We start from the raw sequence: 18765 nt of genomic DNA on the forward strand, positions 1-18765 counted from the left end.
TTTCTAAATCTGTATACATATATTTTTTTATTTGCATGAATTTTTGTAGGTAAAATGTTACACATTAAAATACAACCACATTTGTACTTCAGTAAGGATTGTTCTTTTTTTTAAGATAAAATAGTATCATCTTTGTGATGTAATTTTTGTATATTGGATTATCATTTAATGCTGTATTTACAAGCATTTTTTCTCCATCTAATTTTCAAATTAAAAGAAAACAATTGCTTCTTTTCTTTAGTCTGAATAAAATATTTTTAAATTCTACTATGTGAAAATAACTATTGCTACTGAAAAAGATGTTGGTATAGAAACAATAAAAGCAAATGTAGAGATATTACAATGAAAAGGGGGTCTGGATTTAACTTGTGTCTTTATATATCTTATATTTTATGTAATAAAACTTGTTTGGTAGTTGTGAAAAAAAGTCAAACTAAACTATTTAACTTACCTTTTGATCTTCACTTTCTTGCTAGCTGTCAGTAAGTATCGTGCATGAGATGACAGTCGTGTCATGGGAAGCTTATATATTGTTGTTTAAAGCAGGGTTATGTGACAACTTTCATCAGGATTATGGCACTGCAAAAATACAAAGACATGGCTGTTCAACTAACAGGCTGGGTCAGGAGAACCAAGAAGCCCTTGGTAACTCTGAAGGAGCTGCAGAGATCTACAGCTCAGGTGAGACAATCTTTTGAAAGAACAAATTATAACTTAAATAGCTGCACATTCAATAAATCTGATCTTCATGGGAGGGATACCTTGCTGATAGAAACCCATAAAAAATCATTTTGTCATACCAGACTGGAATTGAAAAGCAGTAGTAGATTAAATGATAGTCATGTCTTTAAATGGACCAGTTAAAGTCCAGACCTAAATCCAAATGAGAATCTCTGCCAAAGCTTGAAAACTGTTGTTCACAGATTATTTTCGTTCAATCTGACTGAGGTCAAATGTTAAATTTCAGTGTGCATACAAATATTGTATAATAAAGACATCTTGGTTTTTGTTGCATGCAGCTTTGACAACAGAGCTGTTTGGCAGTCTGATTTTCAAGTGCTCAAGTTTGGTTGTGGTTTGTCAGATTCCACGTTCTGCACTTTCTCGCAAATACCAGCAAAACAACAATTGATCGACAACTGTCATATTTCTAACAGACAATTCAGCAAGTATTGTCTTGCTTTTGTGTGGTTTTGATTTGCTGTGATTTTTGTCATAGAATACTTTTCTTCACCTATAAACAGATTCCTGACTCAAGTAACAAAAATAACTTTACTCTTGCTTTTTGTGGTTTTAATTAAAAATTCCATTTTGACTTTTATTCACAAAAGTTTTTCTTTCTTTCTTTTTTTTTTTTTTTTTTTTTTTTTTTTTTTTAACCAGTGCACAAAGCACAGATTTCAGCCAAGTGTTTTGGCTGCTTGGACACAAAACACTTTCAGATTTTTTTTTGTTTGTTTGTTTGTTTTTGATTGTTTATTGCCACTCGTACAATCTTCAAGATCCCAAACAAGAAGTCATTCTCATAGTTATACAACAGATAGATATGTTATCATTACATATTATAACACCGGTTCCAGATTCAATTACAGTACTGAAAATATTTGTTTACAGAATTACAAAATATAAAAGCTACAAAGCTGTAGGCAATTCATGTCTTTTTCACGCTAGATCGACCAGGTTTTTAGTCCTAAAAGTGAGTATAAAAATTCACAATAAATTCCCTTCAATATTTCTCTAAAGGTTGAATACATGTAGGCTTTGTATCTACGTCCAGAGATACATGTATCTGAACGGATGGACAAGGGATGAGGGGAGAAAATTTGCAATATGCACATTGTGCCATAATTAATTTTTTCCCCCCTTATTGTTTTCCAGACCTGGAAAATACTTAAATGAAAATCCAAACCTTTGCTGATGCATGACTGTTAAGGATTTTTTAGATCTGAACATTATATAGACAGCATTGCATTTTGTGAATTTTTCGTTGTAATAGACAGGGAGAGAGAACTCAGCGCACACCCTGAAGTGCAGCACAAAAACACAAAAGTTACGTTTCCGCCACAGTCTCTGCTGTCTGTTCAGCACTTTGCGACAGCTGCTGCTGCTGCGCTACTGTCCCTTTAAATATCCATTCCAGTTCGTTGCCCCGGTAACCCGGAAGCTTCACGCGCTGCTTGCCGCTGTGCTGAGAGTCCTTCCTGTTTCAGAAATTTGAAGGAAGCAGCAGCAACAGGACAGTCGCTGAGTAAACATGGTGCGTGAGTTCAACATAAAGTGTGCATGCATCTGCAGTGAGCAGCCCGGCGCTCTGTAAAGCTCCCTATGACGTTTGGTTTGAGTGAATTTGTGAATAAACAGACGGATATACCTCAGTGTGTCTGTTCGCAGTTGTTCCAGGTAGAGCAGCTGTTTCTTTAAGCCTGCGAAACATCAAGCAGATGTTGTCTATTGTGGACAAAGTCCACGGCTCTGTCCTAGTGGGCGTGAAGAAATGTTTAAATCTTTGGTCGGTTTGGAAATAAGAAAAACGTCGCGGAGTGTGGATAATTATTAACTTGGTTGCTGCACGTGTGGAAACTGCCTGAGTAGTCCTTACTAAACAATAGAAGTGTTTGTTTTCTTTATGTTTGGGCTAATTAATGAGAAACACATGTATCCACGACAACAATAAGTGACCCAATTACTAACTAATATGTGTCAATAAGTACGACGGTGTCCAGCAGCTGCAGATATGCATGTAATGCAAAAGCCAGCATAATTATTCTTTTCTTCTACTCTATATTTTCTATATTGACTCGTGGCAGGTTTGATCTCTGATCTGAATGAAGGACGGACCTATGCGCTCTCACCTTTTTTCTGCCACATCAGCCTTGTACATACTGTGGATCACCATGGCCCAGGTCGCTGGCCAGGAGGACAGGGAGAAAACCACTGCGCTCAAAGGTGAATGAGCAACTCTGCTGAGGGTTTGGGTTGGATTTGAGTTGTCACTATACAGTTTTAAATGTGTGTTAACTTATTTCTTAACTTGCCATGTTTCTTTGCTTATAGATCTGTTGTCAAGAATAGATTTAGACGAACTGATGAAGAAAGATGAGCCTCCTTTCACCTTCCCTAAAACACTGGAGGAGTTTGAATATGCCTTCAATGAAAGTAAGCACATTTATTCCCTGTGTAGACCGGGACTACCTACTGCTGGCCGACAAGGAGAACCAACCCGAAAAGAACAAAACAATGGGTTCAATTAGCAGGATGGTCGGTTAAATAAAACTGGATGCAGGAACTTTAAATACCTTGTAGATCCATAAAAAGTAAGTAGATAATTATCAAATTATCTTGACAGTTATCTCATTAAAATACAGACAAACCAGTGTTTAAGCCAACATTAGAAAGTCATTTCACCAAGTTTATATAAAAGGACACTACTGGCAAAATGTTTAAGTCTTTGGTTGGTTTTGAAAATAAGAACAATTTTCAAAACCCTAGCCCTTTTTTACCCTAACCCTTAGAAAATAACACTACTCACTGTCAAATCTCTCATGATTCTTTAGATCGTGAGAGATTTAGCTTCCCTGAAACTTTTAAGTTCAAATGTATCTGAATAATACTTTTATTCAAATCATAGTCAGGTAGTTTCTGCAAGTGCTACACTATGATGCATTTACTTGAAGTTATGTCCCTTTAAGAATGTTTAAAAAATATTTTAAAAAAATACATTCTGGTGTCACAGAGAAACTGTTTCCTAAGTATTTTTTTTTTCATCATAATTTCACAATTAAATGTTTTTAGCATGTTTTACAATGCAAGATTAATAACTGTTGTGCTGAAAATGACTGTGAATTGGAGTGTATGTTATGCTGATGCACAAACATTTAAATTCAGGTATCACAAAAGAATCACAAACACATCTAAAAATGTGTTTCAATGATGCCATCTCGAATGTTTTTCTGAAGTTTTTGGGAGGTTTTTTTTGCTAAGGCTCGTGTTGGGAAGATTTAGCTGTTCCCATCAACATATGGTGGGAATATAACCATAAACTTTTAGGGTAATGAATACAAATATCTCAAAAGGAGAGTCAATAAAAGAGGATACCTTGTACTTCTAATTGTAAAGTATCACAAAGCTTCTTCCACTTCCACAGGCATGAACTTCACAAACATACACTAATGAAGGTGAAGTGATGAGGCTGAACTCTGCAATATTAGCTGATTACTTCCACAATCAAGCTGAGAAAATCAAATTTATAATTATTCACAAGATCATAACTAAGGGGACCCTTGTAAAATTAGCATAGCATTTCAGAGCATGGGCTGCATAGTAGCACAGCTGGTAGCACTTTTGCTTTGCACGAAGAAGGTCCTGAGGTCAAATCCCAATCTAAGGTCTAAGAGTTTGCATGTTCACCCTGTACTTGAATGGGTTTTCTCCAGGTACTTCCTTCCACAGTGCAAAAGCACTATTGATCAGTCAGTTGAATACCCTACATTGATCATAGATACCCGTGTGCATGTATAGTTGTGTGTTCTCTGTGTTACCCCATGTTGGACTGGAAATTTGTCCAGAATCTGTCCAAAATGGGGGAGAACTGGATCTGCTGGAGATAGACAGCAGTCATTGGGTGTCGTTGCCTATCCATGCAACCCTGCAAGGACAGGCGGTATAGACAGTCAGACAGCATGGTGGTAATGTGGTGGTCTGGGGCTGCTTTAGTTCTTCACCACCAGGACATCTTGCCTAGTTGATGAAATCATGTATTCTGCTCTCTACATTGAAATTTTGAAGGAAAACATACAACTGTCATTTTGTGACGGTAAGCATTATTGTTCTTAGTTTGTGCAATGGGACTCAGCTGGAATTTGAAGTACAGGCTTAAGATCACTGCTAAATGATATTAAGCCTGTTTTCATTTTAAAAAAACATTAAAATGAAGATAACATTTCAGTGTGACAAAATAAAGATAATTCTACAAAGCAGAATGAGCCAAATTTATGCCACAGGAATATAAAAGAGTTATTGCTAGTTACAACAAATTCTTGAAGACAGTTGCTGCAGCCACACTTGGCAAGCCCAGTTATTGGTTTAGGGAGCAATTACTTTTTCAAGTTGGTTCGGTTGGATTGGACAGCTGTTTTTGTCTTATGTTAGAATTGCACAAAGTAATAAACAAAAAGCTTAGAATAACTAAAATTTTGCCAAAAAAGCCTGGATGAGGACCTATATTTATTTTTTCCGTGATATGTAGACAGAGAGATGGAAAGGAGGTGCAAGCAAGAATAGAATCTTGGGTGATAATGTTTTAAAATATTTTAACCCTCTTTATGAGACCTACCAGTAATTGTGGAGGGTGCTTTATATTATAGGAAATGGGTAAACTCACAGACCGTACCCAGGTTTAAGCTATAAAGGTAGCAGAATATGAAAATCTCCTTGTACTTGTTGAGGTTTAGATGATCTAACAATCTTTTGGTGATTATTTTGGTTTGCAGTAATCAAAGCAGGGATTCAGGAGAAGGAAGAGTTTGGAGACGGATGTGTTGCTGATAGATTTTTGGCTCTTAATATTCCTCCATAGTCTCTTGCCCTGTCTCTCTTATCTCTACTTTTCTCTGTCAGTGTCTGGCTGGCTGAGTGGGGGACATGTTGTGTACTCTACGGCCCGTCAGTAACCTACTCAGCCTTGCCCTCTGTCTGACGGAGAATTTGCATAACCTTGCTGCGCCTAAGAAAAGACTCAGCACCTGAAATTATGCAACACCCACAAGCTGCTCTTCCCACCCTCAAGTCCTAGCTCAGTCTACCATAGAGGCGGAAAAAACACAGTCTTTTACCTTCCTCTTCCTGCAAATTCCCATTCCTATCATTTCCCCCTTTTTTCTCTCTACTTCTGCAACATCTCACCAAAAATTTCAACCTGAAACACAAGGTAGCACTTCACACTGGAGCTTTTTAAATCTTTATGTCTTGTCAATATCTCTTTTAGGCCTGTTTTCGAAGGATACCATTTCCATTAAAGCCACAGTGGCCCTCTGGCAAAGTCTCCTGTATGTCGACTAAGTCACTTTGGCCTGAAGGGTTTTTATTTTATTTTAATATAAGTGAACTCAAGCTATCGTAGCCTGAGACAAGTGGAACAAAAATGTTAATTTCACCATGTAATGATATGAATACAGAAGAGGCTGTGTACAATAGTTTGCAGGTATCTTAATCACTGAAGATGATGACTTCATCTCGCCAGCCCTCCGGTTTTCCATTACTGGAAATCCAAGGTTATGTACACCTAATTAAGCGGCCAAATTGAGAACAGAATGCTAATTATGACAGAAAAGGAGGAGAAAAGTTGAGAAAATGTTATTCCTTTGAGAGATTGTGTTGGGGGAGATGGGGGGTGTGGTGAGGGGGAGCTGATCACCCCTCAGCCTGTAGACATGAACACACACACACATCTCACCCCCCCTCTCCATTCCCCTTCTCTCTCTCTCTCTCTCCACACACACACACACACACACACACACACACACACACACACACACACACACACACACACACACACACACACACACACACACACACACACACACCATCCCTTCAGTGGGATTTCATTATAGCTCTTGTCTTCCCCCCCTCTTCTTAGGCTGTAGTCTTTAGATACTCACCCCGTCTGTGAATGCATAATTTATTTTCTTCAAGGTACTATTTGTGCACACACTGTTTTATACTAAGTTCTCACTTGCCTCCTGTTTTACCTTTCAGGCATAAATGTATTTCTAAATACAACGTACCAGGCCTAGATTCAGGATTACATGTTATCTAACAACTAACAACTATGAAAGTACTGTGATACGCAGTAAGTGAGTAGTGTAAGATTTATCACGTTGATAGAGGTGTAAAATGGTGGCAATTTAGAAGGAAATAAAAAAAATCTTCATGCAAAGATATTATATTTATATGCTCACATTGTGCAATAATTGAGAAAGTATGAGGCCCCCCTGGCTATTTGGGTTAAGTATGTGTACTTTTTGTCATTTAGCTCTCACAAACTTTGCAGTCATAAAGGTCAAAATTAAATTTAACACCGTTTAGTGTTTTATTGTGTTGTAGTGTCAACTGCAGGATCGATGGGCTCATTGCTAAGGTATGGGCTCTGCAGTAGCAGAAGGGTAATTATTTAAAAAACTAGTGCCACCTCTGAACAGCATTTTCTTCTTTTATGAGTTTTTATATGAGTAAAACCTTTAATGCTTTTAAAACTCCTCTTGCTTCTCTGAATTAAAATGAAGCATTTAAGCTATGTTCCAAAAACCTTTGCGTTTTGGCTGCATCGTAACAATTTCCAGATGTGGACAAAGTCATAGTTCGAATTGTATGCCCACACCTGGACCCCTCTGTCTGTAGCAGTGTGGCTGTAGGTTGCATCGCTAGTGCCTTTTGCTGTCACAACCCAGAAATGAACAGGGTGCAAAAGTGCACCTAACAGTTTCTTTACTACGCTGGGACACATTAAGCAAAGTGTACAGTCACACTATACTAGCATATTGTGTGTTACCTTCATACACACAATATGCTAGTATTTACATACAATACTTGCATTTTGTGTCTAAATATTGGTTATTTACACACAATATGCACGTATTTGAGGCATTTCTGTTCAAAATGCTATCAGCCAAACGGCTGCTTATGTCAAAATAAGTTTTGATGGACAAGGTTATAGAGAAAAAGCAATCAGAAAAAGACCTTGTTCACACTTTGCAGTAACAATAACATCTCACTATTAACATAGTTCAAGCTGTTGAACTATTTCAAATTGAGCTGAAAAATTAAGGAATTTAAAGCTGATCACTTTGCAAGAATTTTAATTTCATGTGTGACAGGCCACTTTCGGCGAGGTCTGCATACGTGCAACTCAGCCGAGATGCATGTTCATACCAGGTGATGATAAGATCCATGAAAAAAGAGACATTTTTGTAAAATTTTGAAGAATAGCTACTGTTGTTTAGCCAAGTAATAGGATTTGGTTGAGTTGACTTGGGGGTTGAAATTTTCTGAATATGTCTTTTAGTAGAGGATTAATAACAAAAAAGTGCAATAAGCCCTAGAAAAATGATCGTTCCAAAATTTTAAGGATTTGTTTTCTTTGTAGTTGCTTGTTTTCCTTACTAGTCATGTTATGTCTCACAGATGGCCAGCTCCGGCACATACAAACAGGTGAACCCTATGTGTTTAATGCCAGAGAGGATCTGCACCGCTGGAACCAAAAGCGTTATGAAGCTCTTGGAGAGGTAATATGAGTTTTCTTCTGGCATTTCTACTTTTTCATGCATACATAATGTATTTTTTTCTTTTTGTGCTGCAGCTGGCTTGCTTGTCTGTACCTTGAAAAACTCTGGAACAGAACCCAAAGAGATATTTTGAGTTTTTGAAAAGCTTTTAACATGTGGAAGATATTTGAATCACAAAATGTGTAGTTTCTATTAGGATGGGTCAAATGGAATAATAAATACCACATTGATATGTGACAATTTTTAATACCAAGCCCACACAGAAAACAGAAAAATCTTCAATCTTCTCACTTTTGTTTTACTTTTGTTGAGAGAAAACAGAAGAAATCCGTTATTGAGAAAAATGCATTTCACTATATAATGATATAGTAAACCCAAATATGCTCTATCCTAAAATTACCCTCTAATTCAATTCCACTATATTCATTATGCATAAAGATAATGAGACAAATATTCCTTTGTAATAATCTTTTTCTGGTTGCTTTCCCTACTTTGCTGTTGTTAATTGTTGTGTGCATTCTTTGAAGTTCAAAGGATAGTGATGGACCCTTTTGTGGGATTACCTGGATGTTTTTATTATGTCTAATGCAGGTATAAAGTAGCACCTCAGTGAACCAGTCCTCTCTGGCGGTTTTTGTTGCCTTCTTTTTTTCTTTTGCATGCTTAGGCAGTATCTGTCACCATCTGAAAAAGGATGAAAAACAAATATTTGACTGCAGCAAAACTGTGGAGCTCAAGGAATACACAAACATTTAAACTAAATGAACTTCTGCACCTGACATTCAGAAGAAATGAATAATTATCAAACCAAACTTATGCAAACAGCATTTACCCTTTGATTAAAGGACTGATAGAAGTATCTGCATTAGAAATACAATAAAAGAATCCCTGCAGATATGACTTTGTGTAATGAGAGCAAATATCATATGAGTTGTGCTGTAGGAGATTAACTGGCTGAGATCAAAAAAGCACTTTCTGAATAAGCAATATTATCTTGTTCATAGGCCTCCAAAAAAGAGAACTGCATCTGCAAATGTCTGTACAAGAGTAGAACGTAGCACTGAATTGTTCTTTGCTCTAAAAGATTTGTAAGACCGAATATAAATAAACACAAATTCTGAATTGTGTACCTGTGGTTGTAAAGTGGATTAGGCTGCTTAGTCAGGCTCTTCATATCTGAGGTTAAAGCTGTGAGGCACACAAGCATACCTGCATTCTTATTTCAGCACCTGTGTTGCTGATGCATGCAGATTTATTTACGCTTGGATCTCTTTTTGTCTGCCGAGTCTTTATTTCAGGTAGATTGAGAAAGTACATGAAGAGTTTGTGTAAATGCACACAAGTCTGTTGTCAGCTAATGCTACTGCTTAGTACATCCCAGTCTCCCCATCAGTCTGCAAGCTGATGGAGGATATAAACAGGCACAAAGCTATGCGTGCATGTTGCCTCTTTTTGTATAGAGCAGCATCATCGTTTCCCTTAATGTTCATTCAGATTCCTTTCTTCCCCACTAGAGAAGGATACCTCTGTCCATCTCTCTCTCTCCAGTCTTCCCCCCCTTTAGTTCCTTTTGATCCTCTCAGCTTCTCATTTTCCATGTAGGGCTGAAAGTGTGTATGCGTTTTGTGTGTCTGTTTATGTGCATCAGGGGGCTGTGGGGTGTGGTAGTCAGGGTGTTGCCCATATTGTCAGACACATCACACCACCAGATGTCCAATTCGCACTTCAACCTTGTCTGAATAGGAGTCTGATGGAAGGAGGGCATTGGATGATATTGGTATGACGGCTTGAAAAGCGGAAATAACAGAGATGAGCTTTATTCTGTATGGATAAATATTGTTCAAACTTTGCTATATGTTTGACATGATAAATAGACATTTGCAGATAATTTATATTGTCTTTACCTACCAGAATCTCATCAGATTGTTATTTTAAGCAAAAATTAACCCCCAGTGGGCCAAGAGAAGCAACTTTGTCATCCATCAGTTGTTTGAGAATATTGGTTGTGCATCAACTTGCCAGAAAATCACAATTACAAAGGTCCCAGCTGAAACCTTTGTGCTTAATAAAAAACACAATTAATTGCATTAAAAATGTAAAATCTAATTAATTAATTGAAATGAATACATTACAGTCATTACAGCCTTCTTATAATTCCAAATTGTAAAAACAATCCATCCCTTGTTTGCTTTAAAGAAAGAATGCGAATAAGCCGGTATCACTGTAGTTGCTTGACAGTTTATTCTATTTTTGTACATACTGATAAATACATTTGATCGATGGCAGGGTGAAACCATGTGAAGAATAATTTGTAGTTAATATGTCTGCAATATAAATGCTTCTCTTTTTGTTGAGTAAAATCAGCAAAGTAGTTGGAAACCCCGCTATTTTTATGCAAAAAACAAAATGCTCTACTACATTGCTAGATTGAGAAATATATTTTTATTTTGTTTTGAGCTTGCAAACTAAATTAAACTCAGGGATAAAATACCTACACACTAATGACTACGACATGAGCATTTTCCAGTCTTGGCACCAACTGTTGTCATAATTGCTGCTCTCCAGCTGTAAAGCACTGGAGGCTATCTGTGCAGTGTCGTTCAGTTCAGCAGGGTCACCTTAGCCTGTGTAGGTGTCAGTTGGCGTCTAATTTCTGTGATTTGCTGATAAATTTCTCTGATAGAAGACAAGCATAGGGCCTGGCCCAGATGGAGCTCTATTAAGCTGTTAATAAATGAGGATTCTTCTCTGCTCTGTCTGCATCTGTCGAATGGAAGGCAGTCACAAATTTGTAAACATACACGCACACACACACCCCGTTGGAATATTGTAATGAGGTAAAGCTAGCCAGATGGCTGAATTGGAAAGCTCTCTCTCTCTTTCCCTCACACTCTGCAGTGTCTCTGTTATCCATTTTCTCTGCCGGCTTTTTTATGGTATTGGTAACCAAATGACAGTGGTCCTCAAAGTTTTTACCTCTGTAAATCCCACCTATATAAATGCTGCATATTAAAAATTTCTGGTTGATTTCTGATCCTCAGTTTTGTAAAACTTTTGTCTGCCTGCAGTTTTAGGAGATTTTGATTTTGATAATTAGCAGTATTCAAAAGTATTTCTTTCTAGCAATCCTGTCCCGACATACTGAATACTCTGCAGAACTTGTGTTTGACAGTTAAATAGGACATGCATCAAACTACATTAGGTCCCCTCTAAAAATTGGTTAAAGTTGCTTATTTTATAACAAACACCAAATACACCTAAATATTCATTAATATGCAAAGTGGTAATAGTTTAACACTATTTCAGAAGCTAAAATCTACAGTTTCCCTTATCTTTGCTCTTAAGGGTGTAAGAAATTTGCTTAATTCTTAAAATATGACTATGTAAGCAGTTGCATATACAAAAAAATGTATTACCCATTTATCAGCTGTTATATCCATCTTTTCAAGTGAAGAAAAATCTCCCAGGAGGCCATTTTGGTTAGAAGCTGATTGGATCCCTCCTTCCTACAAATGGCAGCTTTCTCGGTGGCTGCGTTGACGGTACCAGGCCCAGGAATCCCTCACTACTTTTACTGAGAAGAGAGTGGCGGATGCAGGCGGAGGCAGACAGATCTGGATGAAAACAGTTGAACGGAGTTAAAGAGTTAAATTTTAATTGATGAAAGAAAAAGAGAATTGAAAAATGATATGTCAGGTAGGGAGGTTTTTAGAAGACAGACAAGGGGACTGGTGGTTACAACACTGACATCTATCACTACATCAAAGATTCACTGAGACTTTACTTTAAACAGTCTCTCCGCCAGCTTCGTAACTTAACAACTGAGTAGGTCATTATGCTGCTGGTACGATAAGCGGAGCAGGTAGGGCAGGGCAGAAGTGAGACAGAGGCACATGTGCGCGAGGTGTAAACAGTCTGTCAGTCAGTCTGCATGTGAGAAGTTTCTCTTCCCCTGGAGAGTCCTCTATCCTCTGACAGAAGAATGACAGAGACCTCATGGGAATTACGGCAGCTTCTTTTTCTCTCTCTTTGTTTCCCACGCCGACTGACAGATCACAAATTCACAACAATAGGCCCTATTTTAATACATTTTCTGTTGGTACACAAGGCTGACTTAAAATAAACAACCTTTCTATTGCCTCACGCACGCTCTCATTTTTGGAGCCTCTCTCCTTCTGAGCGTGGTTTGCTGTTGTTGCTGCGCTTGTTGTGCTGCATTGTTCGGGGGGGATTTTCTTCTTTTTTCCCCTTCTTTTCTCTATTCTCTGGAGAAGCAGGGAATGCTTTCCTGGGTGCAGTCAGTGATACGGCACAGAGCAGCTCTTTCAGTTTCATTATATAAACAGCTTTGATGCCTCTTCTTGTTCTCTCTGGTGTCTATGGGTAAGTGGCTTTTGGAGAGAGCTCTGGACCGAAGAGACAAGAGGTGTGTGTATGCCTGTACATAACTTTTACTGTGTGTGTATGTGTGTGAGAGTGTGAGTACTGTATTCCTCGGTGAGTTTTGTACATTTTTGGTCTTAGGCCACGATGACTGTTTAACTGTCTCCTTGTTAATTTTCTGATGGGGTCACATCACTTCAGAGTTGCTTTATCTTTTGAATTACATTTAGAAATAGTTCCATACGTTGGAAAGTATGAATTGTTGAAATGTATTTTACTAATTAGGTTTAAAAAGGGGAAATGGTCATCTGTGTTATGTGTATGATCGGAGTTAAGCAATAACTCCAATCATAGTGCACATGTTGTAATTCTTAAAATCTTGAATTGGCTTTTCTCCTCAGTTCTCTCAAGATTGTGGTTGTCTGCTTTGTGGTTTCTCCTTCCACTCAACTTTTCATTAAAAAGCATGGATATAGGATTCTGTAAAGATCCAGCTTCTGCAGCAGTGATCGTTTCTGGCTTCTACGTGACAACTGTAACGTTTTCACGTAGAAGCAACTTTGATAAAGACTGTAGTTTTTCAGAAAGACTACAGATATTACATTAATGTTTTAAAAAATGTTTTGGTTTTTCAGTGTATTTTGAGACACTGAATTTTATATTTTTCTTAGTCATAAGCTATAACAATCAAAAAACACAGGAATGATAGTTCGAAATACATCTGTGGGAATCTGTGCAGTATTTAAGTTTCACTTTTTAAATTAAATCACTGAAATAATGTGTCTATCACATACTTACTTTTGGAACTGCACATCTATTATCTATCTGATCAAAAAAAAATTATGTGTTAGCCCTTCTTCAGAGCAAGACTTTTGTATTTCTGGGTTCCTTTTTAGTTATTTTCCTCTGTTGTTTTCATGCCAAATGTTTCCTCCTCCATTAGGACTGTTGCTTGGCCTCTTCTTCCTTATTTGGTCCTTTTCCTTTTGTGTGCGCCTGGGAAGGATCATCTCCTTATTGCCTCAGGTGCGGTCAGCCAAACCAGGCATGACTGTTGTAATCAGTGGGAGAACACACAGGGATGCAGGAAACACACACAGACTGATTCTTAGAGACACAGTATGTGGGAGGTCTCTGAAAAGCATATCTAGTTGCAGCCACAGTGTTCTTCATGAAGACCTTGACCTCAAGGAAGTGATGAAGAGACTATTTATGGGGATGACTCCAGATTTGCAGGGAGCTGATGTCACAGCCCACCCATTCCAAGGCGTTTCATCAAGACACAGTGCACTGTACCTTTGTTTCTCCATCTCCACTCCCTCTTCCACTGCTCTGTCCTCTTTGGTGCTCACATCAGTGGGAGCTGGCATGAGACTCTGTCTCTTGAGGATTACTTTGCCATCTCTCCTTTCTTGTCTTCTTCGTTTCCTCCCACTGAGCCTCAATCTAAGTCCCTTCCTTCCGCTCTGATCCCCCTTTTCTTGGTTCATCGCCACAATCTTTCCCCTACACAAACAAGCTGCAGACACAGTGGACACAGCTGCAGAAGTTAGATCAGAGTGTCCCATCTACAGACCCTCTCACGGTGAAGAAGAACAATTGTTCTTTGTTTGTCTTCTGCTGAATTAGTTTCTTTATAGAGAAGGATTTAAGAGGTTTTTGATAGTTTGGTAACTGTCCTTCATGATGAATGCTGTGATTTGCTCTGCAGCCGAAACTGTGTCTGTTTATTGTTGAACATATTTGCCTTTTCTTAAAAGTACAGCAGCAATAAATAGTATATGTACTGATTTGAACTACTTTAAATCTTTTTCTTTCAATCCCCTTCTTGTTTCTCTTTGTGTCCCTTGATAATATTTGCCACATCCACTCTCCATGCTTGTCCTAGTGACAATGGCATTGTAGCTCCCTGCAGGCATTTCATTAAAGCACTAATAACACATTGGTAATTAGGTGACAAAGAGGCCATTTTTATTGTACTGATCAGCTGCTGAGACATAGTCCTTGGAGGTAACCGATGAAGGAGCTATAATGTGTTTGCTGGTTTCTATGATCTGTGGATCCTGCTGTCAGTAAACTAGAAATAAATACTAGTTTAATCTTGTAAGACCAAAGAAAAACATTTAGATAACTTGATATAAAAGGTTATACACAAATCTGGATATTAAACTTGTACAAATTTATTACCAGAGCACATTTTTATCTTTGTAAATGTTTGCACAACCTTGCTTTTGTTAATCCCTTGTTCCCTTTTCTTATTTTCCACCAGCCTCCTTATCCTATATCAATAGTTCGTGGGCCACCTGAGGCACAGAACAAATAAAATATTGCAAAAGAAATTTCCTGTGAAGCCTATTGATGTCATAAAGCATGAGCAAAGCGAGGCCAGGAATCATTTTAGTTCTCATCAGAGCAGCTGACATTTAAGCGTATTAGCTGCTTGAGGTTTGGTATGCTTCAGTGTTGCTGCTTTAGCTCCTCATAGTCCTTCGCTTCAGCCCACACAGAAACAAGGTCAAATGGTAGCATTGATCATATCATCTAGTCATTTTTGTGCTTTGTCTCTCAGTTATAAGACTAACATTTGTCTATCACCTGATTTTGTTCTTTCGTCTTATGAGATAAAGCCATTATTACATTGGTCTATTTGATGATATAGTTTATAGCATATTTTTAGGTTTTTTGATGAGATTAACCAGCACAGAGTAGCGCAGAATTGTAATCTGGAAAATAAATAATTCAATGCTTTCAAACCTTTTATGAATAAAACGTCTGGCAACCAGGCATCTTTATTTAGCCCTCTTAGTCAATACTTCACTGAACTACCATTTGCTGCAATTACTCCAGTTCAGTCAGACTGTATGGAGAGCATTTCTTCAAATCTTGCCACAGATTCTTAATTGCAGTTATACTTTAATATAAACCATTCCACTGTAGTCCTGTCTGCTTGTGTGAGCTGTGTTCTGGAGGAAGGTGAACCTTTGCATAAGTATTTGGTACTTCTAACAGGTTCACTTTAGAAGCACCAAATGTGTGGATTGGCAAAAGTTGTCATGTGAAAAGGAACTCTCATTTGAGCATTGGAATCCTGTTGCTCTTTCAGAGATGCCCACGGGCTTATTAGCTGCTTCTTTGATTAATGCACTTCTCTCCTGACTTCGAAGGTTAGGGAAATGGACATTTCCTCATAGGTTTGCAGTTATGTCAAACCCGTTCCATTTTCAAGTAAAGAATCGAATGGTTATCTCATGTTATAAGTGAAACTCACCTTAAACGTCTCCAGACCTATTTGGATCATTGCTTGGTCTTGACATTTGAAGGCATTCTGTTGCATTTGAAACCTGTGTATTAATATCTCCTCACTTTAAAATTATGCGACGGTTCAACTTCACAAAAAACTGAAAACATTAAAAGGAAATGAATGCCTCTGTAAGACAATGTGTGCACAATCTGTTAAGTCAAAGTGAAGTTCTCCTCTTTCCACACTTAACTGACATCTGAGCCTCATCTCCTGTGCTTTAACGCGCAATGGTCTTTGGTAGAGCCTTGTTTGTGTTCGAAGTCAGTCATTTCAGCATGACTGGAGCGCCGACACGCTTTGTGACTGTGGCGCCACCGCTGGCCTTTAGTTTCTTGATTTAGTAAGGCTGATACTTCAAAAGCACATTTAAGTAAGACTTCACAGCACAGCATGACACCAGGCTGCTCAGCTCTCCCCGTGGTGCATCCACCCAACACAGCATTGTTACGACACAGACGGGACGCATGGCTTGTCTTACTGCGGGGGGAACCATCGTCAATTGCTGTGCTGCATCTTATAGCTACTGGTTGTGTTTGCTGTCATCTGTTCTCAGTCTTTAGTTCTCTGTTTGTGTCTTTCACACCTGATCAAGAATTAAAATCTTTTCCACAAAGTGCTCCTGTCTGTTCTCAGTTGAACAGGATGGAAGTGGGAAAAAAATGAAAAGAAGGAAAGAGAAACTGGGAAAAGGGAAAAGAACGTTGCTAATGTCACTGAACCATGAAAGGCTTGGCCTGGGGTAGGAGTGACTTTGTATACAAGGTTCTTTAGTGCTGTGGCTGCAGGGATAAACACAACTTACATCAGCCCTTTGCATGTACAGGAGATTTCCTCTCCTGGCACTTTCAACCTCAACAGTCTTGACTGTACTGTACACACAAATACACACTCAAGTACGCACACACTCGCACGCACACATGTACAGTATTAAACCAGACGCTTTCAAGTTGTTCGCGTGCACACAAACACCAGAGGGCAAATGGGGGTTTTGAGCAGCATTCCTTTATATCTATGGTGGCAAATATGACTGTGGATGCTGTTTCCTTGTTCACATGTGTACACAGGTTCTCTTTCACAGATTTATTTGTATCAGCAGCCAGGAAGAATATTAACAGTGTATATCTGACTCGTTATATCTGACAGTGCCTTTTCTGTTTTTCTTTTTCAGATCATCACTAAGTATGTTTACGAACTGTTGGAGAAAAAGTGCAACTTGACTAAAACATTTCTTCCTGTAAGTATCTTGAAAATTAAAAGAATTAAATATAAATAATGGTCAGATAAATAATGGACTTTCTTTAATGGTCAGAAAGTGTTTTGCAAAACTATTCATGAGCTCTGAACATTTCTATATTTTTTTATATTGCAGTGTTTTACTGGGGTCTTGCTTGAAAAGACCAACAACACAAGGTAGTGCTTAATTGCACTCAAATGTAGCCTTTGAGCTAGTTTATAACAATGACTTAGAGATTTTTCTGTTATAAATAAGCATCTTAAAAAAGTGCAACGACTATTCACTCCAATAGCCAATACTTTGAAAAACTAATTGTATTAAAATTAAACGTGCAACTCTTTAGAGATAGTAAACCCTTTACACGAAGAGATAGACATTTTTCTCATTCTTCTTTGCAAAATAGCTCAAACTCAGGTTGAACTTCAAGTTTTACCACAGAATCTTAATTTGCTCATGGTCTACAGTTTGGTTGACCATGTGGTTCCATGGTCAACCAAATTTACAGTAATTTGAACTCATCCTGATTCTGTCTATTGACTAAACAGAAGTAAATAAACTTGTGTTTAAATGGTGAGTAAACAGAAGAACTCCATGAAGAGCTCTTTCTAGAAAGAAGAGCTATTTATGGAACAGCGTTGTAAAATAAGCTCGTGGAATCTGTTTAGTAAGGTGACTTTTGAAAACAATTGAATGGATTTTCTTTTCTAGGTGTATTACAGTAAATTAAGCCTTTCTGTTTGACTGCCACATACAATCCAAATATGTACACTGAAGTGTGTGGGCTCAACAGTACAAAATGTGAAAAAGGTGACGTGGTGTGAATATTGTAAGGTACTGTGAATGATCAGGCTTCAGAGTGATAATGTGTGTCCTATTTAGAAATAAAAAAATAATAATAAGAAAGGTGGATTTTGAGAAAGCAGCTTTCCTAATTCTCCATCAGTTTTTCTTTTTATGTCTTCCTCATATTCTGTGTCTTTCCCAACTGCACACATCCTTTGTGCAAAAGTGTCTCCTCCACAAATTAGAACTGGATTGTGATGTGTCATTTCAAATAGGCACAGCAAGCTGATGCTTAATCTGTTTTGCATTCAGTTGGGCTGAAGGCGACTTTCCACTCTGCCATTGTGGTGGTATTCTTTGCCCAGCTCATCCAGGCTCAGTGCACATTCTTGATCCCTTTTTATTTGTTGTCACAGGCTTGTTGTCTCTTTTTTCTGCCCCCTTTTTACCTCTCTTTCCCTGCTCTTTTTCTGTTTACAAAAATGGTGATCATTTTTCAGAAGCAGTTTTATAGCGATGTTGGGAAGCGTTAGTGTTTAGAAGCATGCCAGAGTTAGCCAGAGCACTAACAGTGTCTATAAATCACCTAGCCAGAGTCAGCGCCTTTCATTAGCCCCCATACTCTTTTACTGGTTTATCTGCTTGGCCTATTTATCTCATTATTCCTCTGGAAAATTGCTCTCCTATGATTCTCTTCTGCCCACCCGCCTGCACATATACTGAGAGTGTGCGTGTGTGTATTTTAGCGTGTTAGCGGTGGGTCCGTCCACCTGCGTAGCATTGAA

The 18765-nt window shown here is 38.1% G+C and overlaps 1 protein-coding gene across 1 annotated transcript in view; it reads left to right on the forward strand.

Moving 5' to 3' along the window:
* Positions 1-2172: 2172 nt before the first annotated feature.
* The window catches only part of fam172a (family with sequence similarity 172 member A), a 147268-nt gene continuing 130675 nt past the window's right edge, over positions 2173-18765 (forward strand). Inside the window, exons 1-5 of the mRNA XM_055048923.1 lie at positions 2173-2257; positions 2808-2946; positions 3055-3156; positions 8179-8279; positions 17132-17197. Coding sequence (XP_054904898.1) covers positions 2826-2946; positions 3055-3156; positions 8179-8279; positions 17132-17197 — 390 coding nt within the window. The 5' untranslated portion in view covers positions 2173-2257; positions 2808-2825. The remainder of the gene's footprint in view (positions 2258-2807; positions 2947-3054; positions 3157-8178; positions 8280-17131; positions 17198-18765) is intronic.

Source organism: Poeciliopsis prolifica, unplaced genomic scaffold, assembly GCF_027474105.1.
Source record: "Poeciliopsis prolifica strain line A6 unplaced genomic scaffold, Auburn_PproV2 SCAFFOLD028, whole genome shotgun sequence".
NCBI classification, from domain to species: Eukaryota; Metazoa; Chordata; class Actinopteri; order Cyprinodontiformes; family Poeciliidae; genus Poeciliopsis; species Poeciliopsis prolifica.